At 50.4% G+C, this 19676-nt stretch overlaps 1 protein-coding gene across 1 annotated transcript in view; it reads left to right on the top strand.

Annotated features, from left to right (window-relative positions):
• CALN1 (calneuron 1) overlaps window positions 1–17840 on the top strand; it is a 491660-nt gene extending 473820 nt beyond the window's left edge. Inside the window, exons 5-6 of the mRNA XM_047089489.1 lie at window positions 3462–3618; window positions 17713–17840. Of these exons, the coding sequence (XP_046945445.1) occupies window positions 3462–3618; window positions 17713–17840 (285 nt within the window). The remainder of the gene's footprint in view (window positions 1–3461; window positions 3619–17712) is intronic.
• Window positions 17841–19676: the final 1836 nt, after the last annotated feature.

Raw genomic sequence — 19676 nt, 5'->3', positions numbered from 1 at the left:
TCCCTCTCCCCTCGCCCCCAACACACTCAACATATAAGGGTGGAACAGACTCGGGTTAACCACCCAAAACAATCCCATCCGGAAAGAAAGAAGAAAACAGCGGAAGACACATAGCAGTCAAAAGCTTAGAGCCATTCTAAAATCTTGCTGTACGGACTTTGGGGTGAGGAATATTCCTTGATTAGATCCTGGTTCTGCTTCCTGAAAACTGCTCTTGATTTCACTGAATGATGTCAAGAATGATTCCCAGCTTCACCATCTGGGAGACCTTCTGCCCTTTTCCACCAGTCTCCTTCCCTCCTGATGAGGGCCTTGGAATACACCTTGCTTTGGGGCCTGTGTCACTTATTCTCCTAATGGCTTGTGCCCATAAAATGTTGGGAGCCCAAAGATCATTTTATGTTTTGAGTAGTGATAGAGCCTTTTAATCCCATGCTGTTGGTTCTTGCCCAGTAGAGCTCTCTCAAAAAATTCGTCTTTTTTTTTTTTAAATCTTGATTTCAATTGTATTTTGCTAATAGCCACATCCACAATTATTTTGAGACATAACTCTCTCTAAACCTAGTAACCAATTTCCTTGGAGAGTCACTTAGCATTTCCAGAGGTTTTAATAAGGACCACTCTGATTTGTTTTGTAATTTATAACATTTCTCAATTTTATCTCTTCTTGGTTGAAGATGAAAAACAATTGCTTCTTTCCGTTCCGCAAGACCAGGAATTTCTGAGTGGTCTCCGTTCCTGGCCTGTTCTTTCCTGAGCTCATCTCTCTCTCCTGTTTTGTTTTGTTTTGTTTTGTTTTTCCTTTTTTAAAAAAACTAAGATATAATTGACATATTACATTGGCTTCCTGTGTGTATGATAATGATGGGATATTTGTATATATTGCAAAATAATCACCACAATCATCTTTTTAAGTGCATTTCTTTATTTTGAGAGAGAGAGAATGATTATGAGCAGGGGAGGGGCCGGGGGGGGAGCAAGAGAGAGAGAGAGAGAGAGAGAGAGAAAATCTCAAGCAGGCTCCGTGCTGTCAGCACAGAGCCTGCTGCAGGGCTCGAACTCACAAACCATGAGATCATGACCGGAGCCAACATCCTGAGCTGGATACTTAACCGACGGAGCCACCTGGGCGCCCCCACAATAAATTTAATTGACATCCCTCCTCACATGTAATTGCACACTCTTTCCCTTGTAATGAGAACTTTTAAGATCTACTCTCTTAGTTTCAAATATGCAGTACAGTGTTATTAACTACAGTCACCATGCTGTATGTTAGACCCACAGAATTTATTTATTTCATCACTGAATGCATGTACCTTTTGATTCCCTTCCCTCATTCACCTACCGCCCACCCACCAAATCGGGCAATCGGCAACCTGTTCTCTGTATCTTTGAGCTCAGGGTTGTTATGTTTGTTTGGGTTTTTTTTTAAGATTCCATACATATGTGAAATCATATGATTTTTGTCTTCCTCTCTGACTTATTTCACTCTGAGCTCACCTCTTTCTTTTTTCGCATTTCTTAATTTAAATTCAATTTAGTTAACATAGAGTGTAATAATGATTGCAGGAATAGAATTCAGTGATTCATCACTTACATATGACACCCCGTGCTCATCCCGCCAAGTGCTCTCCTTAATGCCCATCACCCATGTAGCCCGTCCCCCCACCCAACACCCCACCAGCAACCCTCAGTTTGTTCTCTGTATTTAAGAGTCTCTTACGGTTTGTGTCCCTCTCTGTTTTTATCTTGTTTTTCCTTGCCTTCCCCTGGGTTCACCTGTTCTGTTTCTTAAATGCCACATATGAGTGAACTCTTATATTTGTCTTTCTCTGCTGACTTCTTTTGCTTAACACAATACACTCTAGGTCCATCCACATTGTTGCAAATGGTAAGACTTCATTCCTTTTGATCACCGGATAATATTCCATTGTCTATACCTACCACATCTTCTTTATCCATTCATCAGTAGATGGACATTTGGGCTCTTTCCTGCCTTTGGCTGTTGATAGTGCTGCTGTGAACACGGGGGTGCGTGTGCCCCTTCGAATCAGCATTCTGTTACCCCTTGGGTAAATACCCAGCAGTGCAATTGCTGGGTCGTAGGGTGGTTCTATTTTTTAATATTTTGAGGAGCCTCCATACTGTTTTCCAGAGGGGCTGCACCAGTTTGCCTTCCCGCCAGCACCTGGGATCCCCCAAAGGGATCCTCTTTCTCCGCGTCCTCGCCAGCACCTGTCGTTGCCTGAGTTGCTAATGTTAGGAGCCCACCTCTTTCTGGTTTCACCCTGTCCGTTACCACCAGTTGCAACCATGCTGTTCCCCAGACTGATTACCTAAGGCCACAAACTCCTCCCACATATACCTGTCCTTCAAATCATCACAGGCAATGCCGCAACGGAGTGTCATGCTTCTGCATAACATCCGTGGGTCTTTATCTTTCCAGCCTCCAATCACGTGTTTCTCATTTCCCACCCCTTGGCCCTGGAACATGGTGTTTTGGAATGTTTGTTACGGTAGTCTCTGACCTCTGTGCGTGGTTGTATTTTTTTTAATAGAAATTTTTTGTATTATTTTTTAAATATGTTTTGTATGGTTTGTATAATCTCTGTATCATTGACTTAAACCCAGTTAGCAAACAAGCCTGAAATGCCTACGGCTGATAACAATGAAGGGCGTTTCGTACTCGTCTTCCTTTTCCTTAGTGGGGTATCTGCAGATCCTCCCCACCTTATCCTCGTTCTGGGGCCCAGACGGAAGGAACAGCCCCCACATGGGGCATGCCATTCTCGTGGCAGAGGAGAAAGAGCACATGATGTGGCCTTTAGAGCTTTTCATTGGATGCGGCGGATGTGACTCCTGCTCACATTTCATTGGCCGAGGAAGTGACAGGACCACACCTGGTAGAAATGGAGTAGGAGAGTATAAGACTCTCACGAGGACACGAAGACCATACTGGGGGATGCCACCCCTCCCTTTAGCTTTCCTTCCTCATGAACACGGCTTTGAACTTGGATGTTATCTTGTTAGAACATGATGCGTATCTAAAGCAAGACGGGAACGGCCAGCTTCTCAGGAGACACAGAATATCTTTAGAGATGTGTGCATTATCTGAGGTGTGACACAACTTCCAAGTCCGTGAGGTGTGCATGGCGTGCGGAGGTGACGGCAGATGGCCGGGTGAGTGGGAGGCCAACTAGCAGGTGGCATTTTTTTTTTTCCTCCGGGAGTCTCAACCGAGGGGGATATGTTGCGCTCACTGTATCCCCAGTAAGTGCCTGCAAGTTCACGAGTATGCTCGGAGCAGAACACGATGGAAAAGTTGCTCATCTGATATCCTGGAAAGCTGAGCCGAGCTTCCACACGGGAGCTTTGGGCTGTTGGGGCTTGGCAGCCATGCCCCAGGCTGAGTTCTCAGCCCCATGCGCCCAAGACCTGCTCATCCCTCTTTATCCCCACAGTTCGACATGCAGAGGATAACTCTGGAGGAGCTGAAGCACATCCTCTACCACGCCTTCCGGGACCACTTGACAATGAAGGACATCGAGAACATCATCATCAACGAGGAGGAGAGTCTGCAGGAGACCTCGGAGAACTGCCAGACAGAGTTCGAAGGAGGTAGGTACCCCCTATTCTGCCTCCTACTGGTCCGGAACCGGCCAACACCTTCACATCCTCGCTATGAAGAGTGAATTTACAGTCGGGGCTGGAGGGCCTTGTCCTGAAGCCAAGAATCCAGGACTGAGGTTACAAGATCCTTTCCGCAAAGATGCAATAGGTTCTTTTTTCTTTTCTTTTCTTTTCTTTTTTCTTTTTTCTTTTCTTTTCTTTTCTTTTTCTTTTCTTTTCTTTTTTCTTTTCTTTTCTTTTCTCTTCTTTTTTTCCTTTCCTTTCCTTTCCTTTCCTTTCCTTTCCTTTTCTTTTTCCATTTTCCCCCCAAACCCTGCCTTTTTGCAGGACCTCTAGGGACCCTGTCTTTCCGCCAGTGGTTCTCTGAGGTCTGTGATCTCAGCTTTGTGGTACTTTGCCGTTACTCACCGGGGGGCTGCGTGGAGTGGTACAAACTCCAGCGCCCAACTCGGGTCAAGTCCAGTGGCTAAGTGCGCAACCTTGGCCACCAGGTGTGCCTTCTCTGAGGGCGTACCCTGACCTATAAACATCAGGATAATTACACCTACTTCACAGGACCCTTAGGAAAGGACTGCCTCTGTGCTCTGCTCCCTGAAGGCACTGGTCAGAAACAGCCCCATTCACAAAAATACTCTCGCGAATTTAACCCTGTACTTACAGAAGAAAGAAGGTTTTCCTGGGGCCAAAATATAGACCCACGAGAGGCCATTTTTCTTGGGCTCATGAAAGAAAAGGTAAGAAAAACAAAACAAAACAAAACCAGCCTACCTGATCCCCTAATCAGTAGAAAGTTCCAGGGAAGCTAAATAATTCAATCCCTCTTTCAACTTTGAAAATCAGAACTGCTTTAACAACCCTGATGAATAGAAAAAAAAGATTTTTTTAATGACATTAAAACAGGATATCAGGCCCAGCCATCTTTAACTTGTTCAGGGCCGGGATCTCTTAAAGAGGTCTAGCCACTCTTTTCTATTCTTTTTCCCGAACACTTACACAAATCGGGGCACACCGTTGGGAAGCTGTCACATAGCCACCAGGATGGCATTCGCCCTGCCTGGTTTCGGAGCCGCCACGTTAGAGCCGGCCGAGCGGGGAGTCTATGCAGAACGGAGTTAGTCCAGGGGGCCACAGTGGTTCATTCGGACCTGGGCCCCCAGGGGTCCTGTCCGGGTATCGTGTGCAGGATTAAAGGCCATGACAGGAAGAGACGCTTCTACACCGAGGTGATAAGTGCGATTAACTCAAGCCAGGGAGACGGGGAGTGGTGGATAGGGAGGGATTGGGGTAAACTTGAGAGCTGTGCCCCCTTCTGTAGGCATTCATAAATCTTTCAAAAACGCTGTGTGTGGCGAACAAAACCCAGTTGTGGTCCAGAAGCTGCCCCGGTCGGCCTGCATGTGACACGTGGGCTGGAGCATCAGTGGCTGTATTTGGAGTTGGAGCCACGCAAGACCACACGAGAGCAGGGTGGTCACGGCCAAAGCCACGTGTGCAGCAGGACAGGCAGGGGGATCGGGAGGGTGAGTAGGGGCGAGGCAGGCAGAGGTGGGAGGAACACCTGAGAAAACAGCAGGCCTGGCCTCCCCCATCCATCTCGACCCAGCTCTTTCCACCCTGATGACAGACTGTGTGTTCCAACAATGGAAGCATCGGGGGCTCCAGCCCCCCACTGTCAGCAAATGCTCTGGAGATGGGAGGGGGAGTATTTCTGGACATCTTGTTTTCCACAAGAGCCTTCGTTTGTGGATCGGTGTTTTGTTCAGAGAAATGTCACAAGTCTTAGTAATTTGGGAAAGGTCAGACTGCACTGGGAAGGAATCTGAACCCTAAGCAATGTCTTTTTATTATTCAAAAGCTCATATATTAATAAACTGAGGGAGAAAGGGGTTTCCAAATCGAAGTCTTCTGAGTCCGCTCTAATTGATTCGTACGTATAACATGGGCAACAGCTACCAACCGTGGGGCTGACTGATACGTTCCAGTTGCTGTGCTGAATGCTTTAAACTTTGTGGCCTTCTCGAATAAGAGAAACATTGCTTTGTAATTAGCACATTGCTTTTTTGAATGCCCTCTGCAACGTGGATTACATAAGCCGTTTTGCTTGTTTTCACATCAGAGGGTTTTTTTGTTTTGCGTTTGTTTTAATATTATGTCAGTGCCCTTTGGCCTGAAATGCGAGCTCATTGGTTTGTGTTCAACTGAGCTCCCCGCTGGTGCCCTGGGGCTGGAAGAGTCCATTTGAGGCCTTGTGGCCGACCTTGACCTCCTCCCTACCCTCCCAGGGAGCTCTTCCCTCCTGCTCTTGTTAAAATTTTGCTGCAGCAAAAAACGAATCAAACCAAACAACTTGGCTGCAGCAGGTATATACCCACGCTGATCAGCTCAACCTGGAAAGCCGGGAGATCCAAGAGGACTGGGAATCTTGCCTTACTTTATGTTAGAGGAAGGAACCAATGAAGAAACAAAAAAGAAACCTAAAAGTGCAGGTCTTTGCCCTGTCTCTGAGCAAGGAAGGATGAGGTGGTCAATGAAACGGATGTGCGGTAGAATGGAAATTTGTTTCTTTTGATTTTTTTAATGCTTATTTATTTTTGAGAGAGAGAGGGAGAGCACGAGTAGGGGAGGGGCAGAGAGAGAGAGAGAGACAGACAGAATCGGAAGCAGGCTCCAGGCTCTGAGCTGTCAGCACAGAGCCCGACGCGGGGCGCGAGCCCACGAACCGCCAAGATTATGACCTGAGCCGAAGTGGGATGCTCGACCGACTGAGCCACCCGGGCGCCCTGGTAGAATGGAATTTAAAGAGGCGCCCATCAAATAACTCTGAGCTCAGCACACTGGGGGTCAAGACTGAGATTCTGGAGCGTAGCAGAGGTTTGAAAATGCTGATGTGCACGACCTGATGTGGAGCCTGTTAGAGCCGAACAGGAGGCCTTCCTCAGGCCCTAGCGTCGTTTTACACCAGTGATGATACTCTTCGCTTTTACAAATCTTGGGTCTGAGACTTGTACGAACCTGTTCAGGTTCTGTCCATTAAGTCAGGAAATCTCGATCATTCCTTCCACCTGAATGGATGCGGGGGGGATGTGGCCCCCTTTGGTGGGAGAGGTTTATGTTTTTCTTTTTCTCCTTTTAATTTTCCCTTTGGCTTGATTTTGTTGTCTTTACCCATTTGGTTCTTAGGCCAACGCAAACCACAGCTACGCGTGCACGCACAGACACATCCACACGGCCCCTCATGCGTTCTAATCTGCCTTACCTTTACGGAAGATAGGGCTCTGTGATCATAAGGAGGCAGGAATGTTTCCATCTTCTCCCAGGGGAAGGACAAGAGGACTAGGATGAGATTCCAAGGTACACAGAAGGACAGCTTTCTTGACTTGTCTTCAGGAAACCCTTGAGTTGGGGGTTCATGTCATGTGTAGAGCCCATTTTCCTGGAGCACCAAAAGAAGTCATCTACAGAAGCCCTTATTAAGGCTGGGAAGAGACCAGAAGAATCTAACTCAAGGGTTCTGAAGTGGACCTTTCCTTTATTCACACCTGGCTTCCAGATGAGAAATTATTCAGATTGAGTCAAACACCGGACCAAGTGTCACCCACCGTGCTGGGTGCTTTGGGCATGAGGTCACTGAATCGCACTGAATTCAGGGGCTTTCCGGCAAAACCCATCAGCTGGCAGTCTACCCAGCCCCCGGTCCAAAGAGAATCCTCAACTCAAAGTATGCCTTTCAGGTGTTCCCAACGCCCCAGATCTTTTTGAATTCCCTCATTAAGATCAATTATGTTCAATGATTCTGAGCTGTCAGTTTTCAATATGTGTGTTCTAACTATTTGGAAAAATAAATAGGTCAGCATTCACCGAAATGGGCTAGTTACCGGACTATGTGCCTACCCGCAATGCCCACTCACCATCCGGGCTACATGAGAGTTTTAAGACGTTTTGCTTCCGTGTGATTCCTTTATAATCACCAGACATTTCGCTTTTGGAGAACAGAAGCCCAGTGACGCTGAGAGACAAATTCTTGTCTATTTGGGTCCAGTTGCTGACACATGTGGAATCGAGTGGTCTTGTGGTTGACCTTGTGGTCATCTAGTTGCCTGTCACCGGATCCTTATTAAGGGTTCACCTAACAAATTATATTATATATATTAAGTTTGATTTACCGCTTCTAATGTGTTTACTGCTTCCTCCATATTGATACAGTCCAAGAGGAAAGGGACGGGAGGGAACTGCCTGGCGTGGCAGCCAGGGGCGGTCACCTGTTAACACGAGCAACTCACCTGTCAGCGTGTCCTGGGAGAGAAGTTCTGTGGCCCCTCTGGTACAGATGAGGAAACCAAGGCTCAGCAGACCGGTGTCGCTCGTCCAAGGTCAAATACCGGGGAAGGGTGTGAACCCGGGGCTATCTGACAAGGCCCTGCCCCTTCATTTGTTCCTCTGGCTCCCTTTAGCCAGACATAGGCGTCTCAGGCCCCCTTACGGAATGGCACTTCATCGTCACTCGTTTTTCATGTCATCGCCAGGAAAGTCACATTATATTTGGAAGTTGAGTAGAAGGCGCGGCAAGACTGTGTGTGAGCCCTTTCAAGACACATCCCCCAAATGTTGTCCCTAAATGGAATACCAGCTGTCAGATTTTTCTAGACATTCTGACAACACGCGCGGCAGAAGGAAGTAAAGCGAAATCATCAACGGGGGGGGGGGGGGGGAATCGTTTCTGTGAAAGGCATATGGCAGAGCTGTTCTGCGCCATCCAGTGCCTCGGGATGATGGACGAGAGAAATAAATGTCAAAGGAGGGGACGCGGGCCGGGTAGCTCCCTAGCTCCCAAAGCATCACTGCGCAGACATGCGGGTTACGTGCCCACCCCTGGCTGGACTAGATATGTGACCCTGCGTAAGTTCTCTAGAAACTCTCAGCCTTCCCTTCTTCACCTCTGCAATGCAAAGATTGGACAATGACGGTCACATCCAGCTTCAACAATTTCTGGCTCAGCGGAAGGTCAGAAAGAATTTGCAACCAAATCTAAGGTCTCCAGGCCAGCCGTCCCTGCTGAAGCTGCAGAATTCCTATTGGGATGTCAAATGCACACCCAGATGGGGAGCCTTGTCCCATCACCTGGCCGTGCACGTTGGGTATTTCAGGCCCGTCCAAATGAAAAGGGCATAACACGTCTCCTACACCATCTGCTCTCGGTTTGCCCGGTGCCATGAATTTCCTTAAATAAAACCTGTTCTCTGCGGGTGGAGGTTAAGGTGGAGCGGAGGGTCCGTGGCAGGTGGTGAGACAGGACACAGTTTTCAGAGAGATTTGGGACTTCAGACAGAAAGGGATTTTTTTCTTCTATCTGGGAATCCTTCACGGCAGTCCGGCAGGAAAGTTTTCTGGAGCCACGAGTGAGGAGTGATGAGATTCCGAGACACGAGGTAGACAGCTAGAGGACGGGTTTTGATTAGTACGCCTGGTCGTTGAGGACTCCAGCTCTGCACTCTGGACAGGCCTGGCTGAAAATCCTGCTTTGTCCTGTCTGAGGTCACTTGCCTGAGACACTTACATACACACAGTAAGAGCCTAATGTTCTTCATCCGTGAAACGGGAATCACACAATGACTGCCTCGTGTGGCTGGGACATGAGGTGACACGTGAGATTACTTTGCATAAGGCTGAACACAGGAGTGAGCACTCGAAACAGACAACGAAACAGAACTAGCTCATCCCTAGCCCCAGGTCTGTTCTCCTGATTTGATTTTTTTTTCCCAGAGACGTCGTGCGTCCCCACTGCTAGAATGCCACATCATCTCTGAAGGATGGCACAGGGACCAAATGTGCAGGGTTTGAACATTCTTCTTGACACCTTCACTCCTAAAGTCAAGTCGATGCCAACATCGGAGGTGCTAAAAGTACCAGTCAGGACTCTTGGTTTTAAGTAGCAGCAACTCAACCCAGACGCCCTTAAACTAAAAAATATTGGCAAAGGGATGAACTTTGGCTGACCTGGATCGAAAGAGCTCAAGCGACATTCCCTCGTCCTCCCAACCCCCAGTCTGTCACTGTCTCCTTCCCAGTCTCTGTCCTTCTTTCCTCTCTGTTGGCTTCGTTCTTGGGCAGGCTGTCTCTCCCCGAAGTGACAGGATTCTCTCCCTGAAGATTCACCTCCATTCCAAGAAGGGGCTCCCATCAATCCTGCTCGGCCCGTATGCCTAACCCCGAACCCAGCCAAGAGCTTGGCACACTCTACTTGGCCAGTCTGGTTTGCTGCAGGGGGAAGGTGGAGCCCTGGACCAAGAGTTCAGTCGGTCTGAAGACTGAGCTACAGATCCCCAAACCAAAAGGTGAATTACGTTCCCAGAAGAGGAAGGTCTGTCGGAAAGGCCAGAACAACACCTGGCCACCTCACCAAGGGTCCACAGTGGAACCCTCCAAGCAAGACCTGGCCGTCCGATGGCTAGAAACCTGAGACGATTTTATGGTAGAGAAGGAGCCAGAAGGGTGGCCCTTCTTCCCCTTAACAGGTATCATAAAACATGGCAGTCTCACTGCTATTCGGCCACATCATTTATCTCTGTCTGCAGGTCTTGCCTGGGGTACCTGAGCATTCTTGGTCTCGCTGATGTATAGAAAATTCACTTTCAGGGGCACCCGGGTGGCTCAGTCGGTTGAGCGTCCGACTTCGGCTCAGGTCATGATCTCGTAGGTCGTGAGTTCGTGTCCCGTGTCGGGCTCTGTGCTGACAGCTCGGAGCCTGGAGCCCGCTTCGGATTCCGGGTCTCCCTCTCTCTCTGCCCCTCTCCCGCTCGTGCTCGCTCCCTCGCTCTCTCGGTCTCTCAAGAGTAACTAAAAATATTTTTTAAAAATGACAAAAAAAAAAGAATATTCACTTTCAGGAGCTCTTAATTAGTTCCACTTTAGGCTATGGAAATATTCAGTTTCATAAAATCATAAAATGTGAGACCTGGAAGGATCACAGAGCAGTAATAGCTCCCAGACTTGGTAGTTCTGGCTCATTGTGAGAATCACCTAAGATGGGTTTTGTATTGTTTTGTTTTTAAACATTCCTGAGCCCCGAGCTCCCTGCCAGAAATATCACTTACATAGAGGTCTGTGTGGGGGCAATTAATCAGAATTGTTATGATTCTGGTTCGCCTCATTTGGGAGCCAAAGCCTCCAGACACGCAGCCCCATTTCGAAGAGACTGAGCCAGAGGGATTATGAGCCCAATACGTCCAGGGTCACCCAGCCAGTCCGTGGCAAAATCCGTGCAGACTCCAGGAGAAAACTCCAAGAGTCACTGCCTGTCATTTGCCGAGTGGAGCAGTGTGAATCTGTTTTGTTCCGTTTTGTTTTTAATCTTTATTATTTGAGAAAGAGACAGAGAGCAAGCAGGGGAGGGGCAGAGGGAAAGAGAGAGGGAGACACAGAATCCGAAGCAGGCTCCAGGCTCTGAGCCGTCAGCGCAGAGCCCGACGCGGGGCTCGAACCCACAGGCCTCGAGATCATGACCTGAGCCGAAGTCGGCCGCCCAACCGACCGAGCCACCCAGGCGCCCCTAAATCTGGTAAAATAACAAAACAAAACCTGTCTGATGCTTGAGCTCACAAACCCAGGTCCTGCCATATAGCATCCAGGAGTCTGTAGGTGTTCAGGACTTGCTACCAAGCTTTCAAGAAAACTGGAGACCCCACTTCTATGTGCTCCTGTGTCAATGTCCCCCCATGTTCCTTCTGGGCTCCTATGTCGACCACTCTGCTGGAAAGAGAGCTCGGGCCCCATGGGAAGAGAAACATGGAAAAGATTGCCAAGCATGATACATTCTTGCCATTTTCCGTGTTCAGTTGCAAGTTCCTCGAAAAGAGTTACCATACGACCCAGAAATTGGACTCCTACTTGGATCTGGACCCAAGAGCACTGGAAACACGTCCACCCAAAAACTTGTATAAGAATGTTCTAGCAGCGTTATCCATAATTGCCCCAAACTGGAAACAACCCAAACGTCCATCAGCTGGTGAACGGAGAAACAAAAGGTGGCACAAAGAGAAATAAAGGACCAACACATGCTACAGCATGCATGGGCTGGGCCAAGTTAAAGAAGTAAGACGCAAAAGGCTACACGTTGTACATTTGCATGTATCTGCTATGCCCGATGCCCCGACTAGGTATCTCCGTAGAGACAGAAAGGAGATTAGCGATTGCCAGGGGCTGGGGAGGCGGGAATGAAGGGACAAAGCGTGACTTCTAACGTGTGTGGCGTTTCTTTTTAGGGTGACGAACACATTCTGGAATTGGGTAGTGGGGATTCTTTCCCAACCTGGTGAATGCCACTGAACTGTCCACGCTAAAAGGCTGAATGTTACGGTATGGGAATGCCATCTCAATTAAAAATAAGCAAGTATCGACAGACCAGTCCATGGGGCGCCTGGGTGGTTCTGTCGGTTAGGCATCCGACTCTTGGTTTCAGCTCAGGTCGTGATCTCACAGTTCGGGGGCTCGAGCCCCACGCCGGGCTTCACGCTGCTGGTGCGGAGCCTGCTTGGGATTCTCTCTCTCTCTCTCTCTCCCCGTCCCTCTCCCTCAAAATAATAAATAAACATAAAAAAAAAAAAGAGTCCGATCATTACAAAAATTTAAAGATCAGGCTCTATGAGAGCAAAACATTCAGGAGAAGCCTCCTAGGGAAGAGAGGTTTGGGGTACGCCCAGAAGAAATGAGAGGGAAGGTCAGCGGGCACCCCCAGCAGAGAGAACGGGCGCCAAGCCTTGGACTGCATCGCACAGTCTCGTGTGGGGATGCGTGGGGACCCCTGCTCGCCTGAAACAGAAGCTGCTCGGCAAGGAGGCACAGTGGTCTAGGAGCAGAGGTGGGAAAGGGACAGGAGGTGGTCGGCGGTCCTCCCAGCTGAGCTGAGATGCTGGATGGCACGCGCTTCCCCAGCAAGAAAGCGTTTGCAGAAAGGTTGCGGGAATCCGTGGCGCACACTAAGTGCTGCTTTGGGAAGGTGAGTTTCACTGCAGCCCGGAACGAATTCACGAGGGAAGGGACCACGGCAAAGGTCTGGGAGCACTGCTCGGATGCTCACTCCAGCACGGGAGAAAAATGAGCAGACCTTTCCTCCAGCCCTCAGGGGATACAAGGACGTCGTGCACTTCTCTGGCAATTCACAGCTGGGCGTGGCTTTCACTTTTTGTATCCGCTCATTCATCTTTGAGATGATGCTCGACATTAGCAGAACAGTTAGCATCACCTCCTTGCACAGAGAGAGAAACTGAGGCTCAGAGAGGTTCAGTCGCTTGCCCCGGGGCTGTTCCTACGCGGTGGTTAAGAGAAGCGCGCTAACCCGGAGTCACAGGTCATCCTGGGCTGAGCCCGAGTTCTGCTGGGGAAGCAAACCCTAGACACAGAGTAAAACCCCAAACTGTAGCACAGTGCAAATGTGTGAGAGCCGAAGACGGGCCTTGAATTATTATCAACAAACACATTAACCCGGGGCGGGCTGTACCGTCAAGCACATCAGGGGTTTGAAGTGGCTTTTCTTTGGATCTTCCTATCGCTGAGTGTCCTGTCGCTAAGCGAAAGGTCAAGAAGGCAGAGTTTGTGCAGAAGTTTTAAACCCGGGTGTTAGAACCAGACCCTGGCCCAAGCCCCACCTGCGCCATTGGCCAAATGAACTTGGACTCCACCTCGTGGAGCTTCAGAGGCTCCCACCTGTCAAGGGACAGTCACACACCCAGCTCTCACAGGGACGGCCGCCATGCAGGTCTGTGATGACACGTGTAGAGCACACGGCGTGCGCCTGGCCTACTCAGGCGGGGTTCAGTAAGTGAAGGCAAGTTTTGAAAAGGTTTCCGGGGGCGCCCGGGGGGCTCAGTAGGTTAAGTGTCCGACTTCGGCTCAGGTCCCGATGTCACGGTTCGTGAGTTCAAGCCCCGCATCCGGCTCTCCGCTGTCAGTGTGGAGCCCACCTGGGATTCTCTGTCTCCCTTTCTCGGCCCCTCCCCCCCCCACATTTTTCTCCCCCTCCCCCTCTCTCGCAAAAAATAAACATTAAAAAAGTTTTTAAAGGTTTACAAAAGAGAATTGGCACTCCGTGGGCACAAACATGCCCTAGTACCTTCATGTATCCTCAGTCTTCACAACAAGGCAGTTTTTACTACTCCCATTTTATAGATGCTCCCATTTTATAGATGAGGACATTGAGGCCGGAGGAAGTTTTGCTTGCCCAAGGTCACACAGCCGAGAGGTGGAATAGCTATGATTTAGACTTGGGTCTGGCTCCGAAATCATGACTTTTTTTACTCTGCCACACGATTTATGACAACGTGAGAACTGGATGTCACGGGATTCTCGTGGAGGCACAGAAGCTGAAATGATGATGTTTCAGGGCCACCGAGAGGAGCAAGCTGGGAGTGCCACTCTGCTTATAGGACTTTGGTCTAGACTGGGATTTGCATGGCCTCGAGTACACCCTATTAGGTCTCCAGGCCTTTCCTCCTTCCTTATCTCTCCCCTCCTACTGCTTTGAAGGATTTTCAGATCAAAGGTGCGGCCGCTCTCCTGCGGGATAATCCTGTCGCCTGTAACCTTGTTTTCCGAGTGTCCTTCACAAAGAAGGGCTTCAGCCAAAAATTTCTCCCTCAGCGTAATCACACAATTTTTCTCGGCCTTCGCTAGCCCTCAGGAAGGAAAGGTAGATGACTGCCTTCAGAAGCATGTTTATGCTGAGGAACTTCCCAGAATAAATTAGCCAGCCCTCGGAAAGTGCCAGATACGCCACTTTCCCATCCTCCTATTTTCAGCCCTGGTTCTTTCCTTCTTAAACGCCACCTCCTTTTTTCCTTACCGAGGGAGGGCTGGCACTTTTTTTTTTTTTTTTATATTTGCCCAGTCCTGGGACAGGGGCATCTTGGCACCAAAGAAATCTTCTTCCTCTGGGTAAGAATTTGTAAGATTCTAAGACCCAGACATGATCAGCAAGTTGAGAACGGAACCAAAAATACTTTCAGTCACCCAAGGGAAGCAAAAGCCCAGGGGATCCAGGATTAAAGATAACAAGACAGCACCCAAGAGGGGCACCCGGGTGGCTCAGTCGGTTGAGCGTCCGACTTTGGCTCAGGTCACGATCTCATGGATCGTGAGTTCGAGCCCCGCGTCAGGCTCTGTGCTGCCAGCTCGGAGCCTGGAACCTGCTTCGGATTATGGGTCTCCCTCTCTCTCTGCCCCTCCCCCGCTCCTGCTCTCTCTCCCTCTCTCAAAAATAAATAAAAACATTAAAACAAAAAAAGACAGCACCTAAGAGTGCAGAAATAATCAACAAGTGTTGGGGGTGGGGGCAGAGCTGCGTCACGGGGCCCTGGGTCTCTGTGAAACGTGGCTTGCTGGAGAAACCCTCCTGATGTAATTTACGGAGGCCCCCTGACAAGCCCCCCGACACCCCTTCTCTTAGGGAAAGCTCCATTTGTCTTTGGAAACATCCCCGGCTTCCCACTTCTTCCCTGTGATTTCCAGGGATTTCAGAGGAGCCCCCGAATGTCAAGGGGAAGACGTACTTGAAATTGAATGACTTTTAGGTTCTTGAACGGCATGTGGACCCTACCTTGACCTTTTTCTCTTGCCATTCTTCTTTCGTACAGAGAGATTGCAAGCAATATGGAGGGAAATTGCGTTTCTTTCCCCCGCGCCCGCACACACACCTCCTCTCTCCATGCCATAATCCGATCCGATCCAAAGAAAAACCACTTTCCCTCAGCTGGAGGTTTGCAAAGGTAGAGTATAACGTCCAGCAGAAGGACCTCTTTTCAAAATGGAAGGTAATCTGAAAATGTTCAGCTGTTCTTCCAGCATTGGGTTTCTTTTTTTTTTTTTTTAAGTTTATTTATTTGTTTTGAGAGAGAAGGAGAGAGCATGAGTAGGTGAGGGGCAGAGAGAGAGAGAGGGAGAGAGAGAGAATCCCAAGCAGGCTCCATGCTGTCAGTACAGAGCCCGACGTGGGGCTCGACCTCACAACCATGAGATCATGACCTGAGCCAAAATCAAGAGTCAGACACTCAACTGACTGAGCCACCCAGGTGCCCCCTGGCATTGGGTTTCTTAACGTCTGAATCTGAAGAACCATCTTCCCCGATACCCCCCACCCTATGTCCCTAACACACACACACGCACACGAGTGTGCGCACACACACACACACACACACATACACACACACACCTGTCAGGTCCCCAGCAATTCAAACTCTATCAAATTTTTTGGCCCCACCTAGTCCTACTGAATCAAAAATTCTGGGGGTGGGGCCTAGCAATTCCCTAATCACCTGAAGAACTTATTAATTCATAAATTCCTGGCCTTCACCCCCAGAGATTTTGATTCGGGAATTCTGCGGTGGGACCCAAGAATTTACATTTACATCAAACTCCCAGATGGTGTTGTTGCCACTGGTCCAGTGAGTAGCTCTGCTGTACACAGCTTCCCAGCTGCCTCCAGGGCACAGATCTCTTTCATACGCTAAGTGGTAAACTGTGTGCAAAGATCACGGGTGCACAGACAGATGGGGAGGGGAGGGGGGTGGTGCAGACTCAAAGAAGGAAAAGAAGTTCTGGTATAGGAAGCAATGCATGGAAGAGAGATCTGTTCTGCCTCGGCACACTTGATCAATACTTTACTTTCTGGTGATTTCCATCTCTCTGTCTCTGGTCCATATTACTTTCCCAACTGATGCAGACCTACCAATGGTTTCTTAAGGGCCTTATAAAAATGCTGTTGATGGGGCGCGTGGGTGGCGCAGTCGGTTAAGCGTCCGACTTCAGCCAGGTCACGATCTGGCGGTCCGTGAGTTCGAGCCCCGCGTCGGGCTCTGGGCTGATGGCTCAGAGCCTGGAGCCTGTTTCCGATTCTGTGTCTCCCTCTCTCTCTGCCCCTCCCCCGTTCATGCTCTGTCTCTCTCTGTCCCGAAAAAAATAATAAATAAACGTTGAAAAAAAAAATGCTGTAGCCCAACAAAAGGATGAAAAGAATACAATCCCAGGACCCAAGGGCAGACCCCTGGTGCCGCAGGATGTGGGGGCCTGTGCGAGGTCTGACAGAGCTTTGTGACTCTCTCCTGGGTTCCCACCGGTCCTGTCCACACAGCATGTGGACTTCACCGAAATCACCTGGTTAAACACAGATCACTGGCCCCATCCCTGGAGTTTCTGATTCGGTAGACTGGGCGTGGGGTCCAGCATGAGCACCTGCATTTTTAGTAAGCTCCCAGGGATGGGGGTGCCTGGGCGGCTCAGTCGGTTAAGCGTCCGACTTCGGCTCAGGTCATGATCTCGCGGTTTGTGAGTTCGAGCCCCACGGCGGGCTCTGTGCTGACAGCTCGGCGCCTGGGGCCTGCTTTGGATCTGTGTCTCCCTCTCTCTCTCTGCTCTTCCCCCGCTCATGTTCTGTCTCTCTCTCCTTCAAAAATAAGTAAACATTAAAAAAAAATTTTTTTTTAAAAAAAACCTCCCAGGGATGTGTATGCTGCTTGCCCAGGGACCCCTCCTTAGAACCCCCCCTGGCGTGCGTAACTCAAGTAATGCCAGAAGTCATTTAGGGTCATCCCGACCAGCAGCCACCCAAGAACAATTCTGGAAGGTAAGTTGCTTCCGGCCCAGCGTGAAAACGTAGGGAAGCATCTGAATCTAGCAGCTGCCTCAGAAATGGGAGCCCGGCGTTCTGCAGAAACCGACACAGCCGTGCCTGGACGGTGCCTTTCGCGAAACTCCAAAACGTTACATTTCTCTTCTTGCGCAGAAAGTCACTGGCGCTCTACTGCACCCGGAAGTTTGTACCCGCCTCTGAGCATCACACCTCTCTTGGCTTCTGGTCAAGTTTTGACTGTTCCGCACGGTTTGCCAGAGGACGTGGGGTTCAGTGTCCGAGGATGGTCCGGGGCATGCTTGTCGGTGTGACCCGTCTTCAGCCTCGGAACTGGGCTTGTTGACGAGGAGGAGGCCAGCCTGTCTCACTGTGTCATTTCTCTCTTCTCTCTCCCCCCTCTCCCCACTCCCCCACCCCCACCCCGCGTCTCCTTGCCCTCCGCTCCCCCACCCCAACCCCCACCCCAGTGCATGCGCAGAAACAGAACAGGCAGACCTGCGTCCGCAAGAGCCTCATCTGCGCCTTCGCCATGGCCTTCATCATAAGCGTCATGCTGATCGCGGCCAACCAGATCCTCCGGAGCGGCATGGAGTAGGCCGCCCCCCCACCGGGCTGCGTGCCCAGCTCACCGCGCATGCGCATGCCCAGCGGGCAGACTCTGTTCCTCCGCAAAAGCAGATACGGTTGCAGACCAGGCAAGGTCGGGCGAAGACCCCCCAAGGCTGCAGTGCAACAGGTGTTGCCCATTCACTTCATCTCCTTGGCAGGGACACCAAAGGGCTGTCTTAAATGCTTTAATGGTTTTGTTTCCTAATGCAATAAAATAGCCAGGAGTTCCCAGTGACTGCTTCAACCACCCCTAGGAACTCTGAAGAGAGACTTCATTTCCATCCCGGGATTCCAGGGGCCACCCAGGCTGGCGGTGTTAAGAGAGCAAGGGCGAGGCGTCAGCCCGCGGCCACCTCCGTGCCCCCCGTCCTTTCAACCCCAGGGGTCCGCTGGAGACTCCCGGCTGCGGGAACCCTCAGTCCCAAGAGTCTGGCTGCTGGGTTGCTACGGAAGAGGGGGCTTCCTTCCTCCACCCAGTGGAGCCCCCCCCACCCCCCACCCCAAGGCGTGAGGGGAAAGCCATCGAGCGGGGTGCAGCGCCGCACCCCTTCGCTTCCGTTCTTACTGCCTTTTCTAGAGGACTCTTGTTGGCAGAGTTGGGGAGCTCTCGGTTTCCGTCGGCACTTGGCTTTCTGTTCCTAGAGCCCATCGCGCACCAGCATTTTGGAATCTGCAGAGAGCCTTTCTCCCGGCTTTTGCCACCTGTGCTGCCATTAGTGGAAAAAAAAAAAAAAAAGCATTCTCGTGGGCATCCCTGTAACATAGACATGTAGACAGACGTATATACTGGGCTCCTTCGTGTGTGACATCCCCCTTTCCTAATCGCTTACTCCCGGTATCAGCTCGTCCTCCAACATGCGTCCCCGCCTCTTTCGGGTGGGCCAGGTAGTTCGGGGGTGGGGGGTGCGGGGAGGGCCTGGGACCTTCCCACCCCACTAGCCCGGAGTCGCGGAGCCCGAACCCGCCTCCGTGCCAGCAGACCTCCGTCAGCGAAGGGCCTCGAGCACCTTATCTTCTCCTCCATTTCCAACTTGCTTTGTTAGTCCTCCCCCGAGCAAAAGAGAAATACGGTCCACAGTGGAAAGACGGAAACGTACATCACCTCTTGCAGCGGTCAGATTCTGCAACTGACTCGTTTTCCCCCCACCCGGGGAAACAAAGAGACGTGAAGCAGCGCAGCCAGAGGTAATTCGCTCCTGCCTGCGGAGTACTTCTGCTGGGGGGGGAGGGACCCGAAGCCCAGGGTCCCTCTTCAGTGGCATGTCAACCTGCAGTTTCCCGACTTTTCCTAGACGCCGTATCAGCCACCGCTATTGATTCAAGCTTGCAGAGTCCGATCGGCCCATAACCTTTCCGTGCCGTGTTTTCCTTTGCACTTTTCCAAGCTCAGGTCTTTATTTCTCTAGTAGAATGGTGTCGCGCCCCTTTCTTTCCGTTGCATCCTGAAGCTACGTGCTTTTTCCCCTCTCCCTTTTCCCCTGTCTTCCAGTATGGAGGTGCCAGAGTGTCTCATCTCTAGGTTTTGCCGGGGGGAGGGGGGGTCCCCTGAACCCCTCCCTCAGGGGCCCCTCCCTCTCCGTTTTCTCCCTTTCCGCCTTTTCCAACCTGACTTGTCCTTTTAGGGTCTTTTTCCAGTTCGACTCTGCAAGCACTTCCTGCAGCAGCCTGGGGGGGGGGGGTTGGGGGCAGCTGTAGAAACTTCCCCACGGTGGGAGCCCGCAAATATTCCTGATGAGCACAAGTAAAACTAGGGTTTGAGCCATAGTACGGAGCAGGTGTGAGCTCCCGAGAGCCCTGGGGGTTGAGGGTCCTGCTGGGAAAA

This window comes from Lynx rufus, unplaced genomic scaffold (assembly GCF_022079265.1).
Source record: "Lynx rufus isolate CCGP_SWC_20201006 ecotype Redwood Valley unplaced genomic scaffold, mLynRuf1.p SCAF_27, whole genome shotgun sequence".
Lineage (NCBI taxonomy): Eukaryota > Metazoa > Chordata > Mammalia > Carnivora > Felidae > Lynx > Lynx rufus.
The sequence above is the reverse complement of the archived record's forward strand: the minus strand, read 5'-3'. Positions and strand labels throughout refer to the sequence as shown.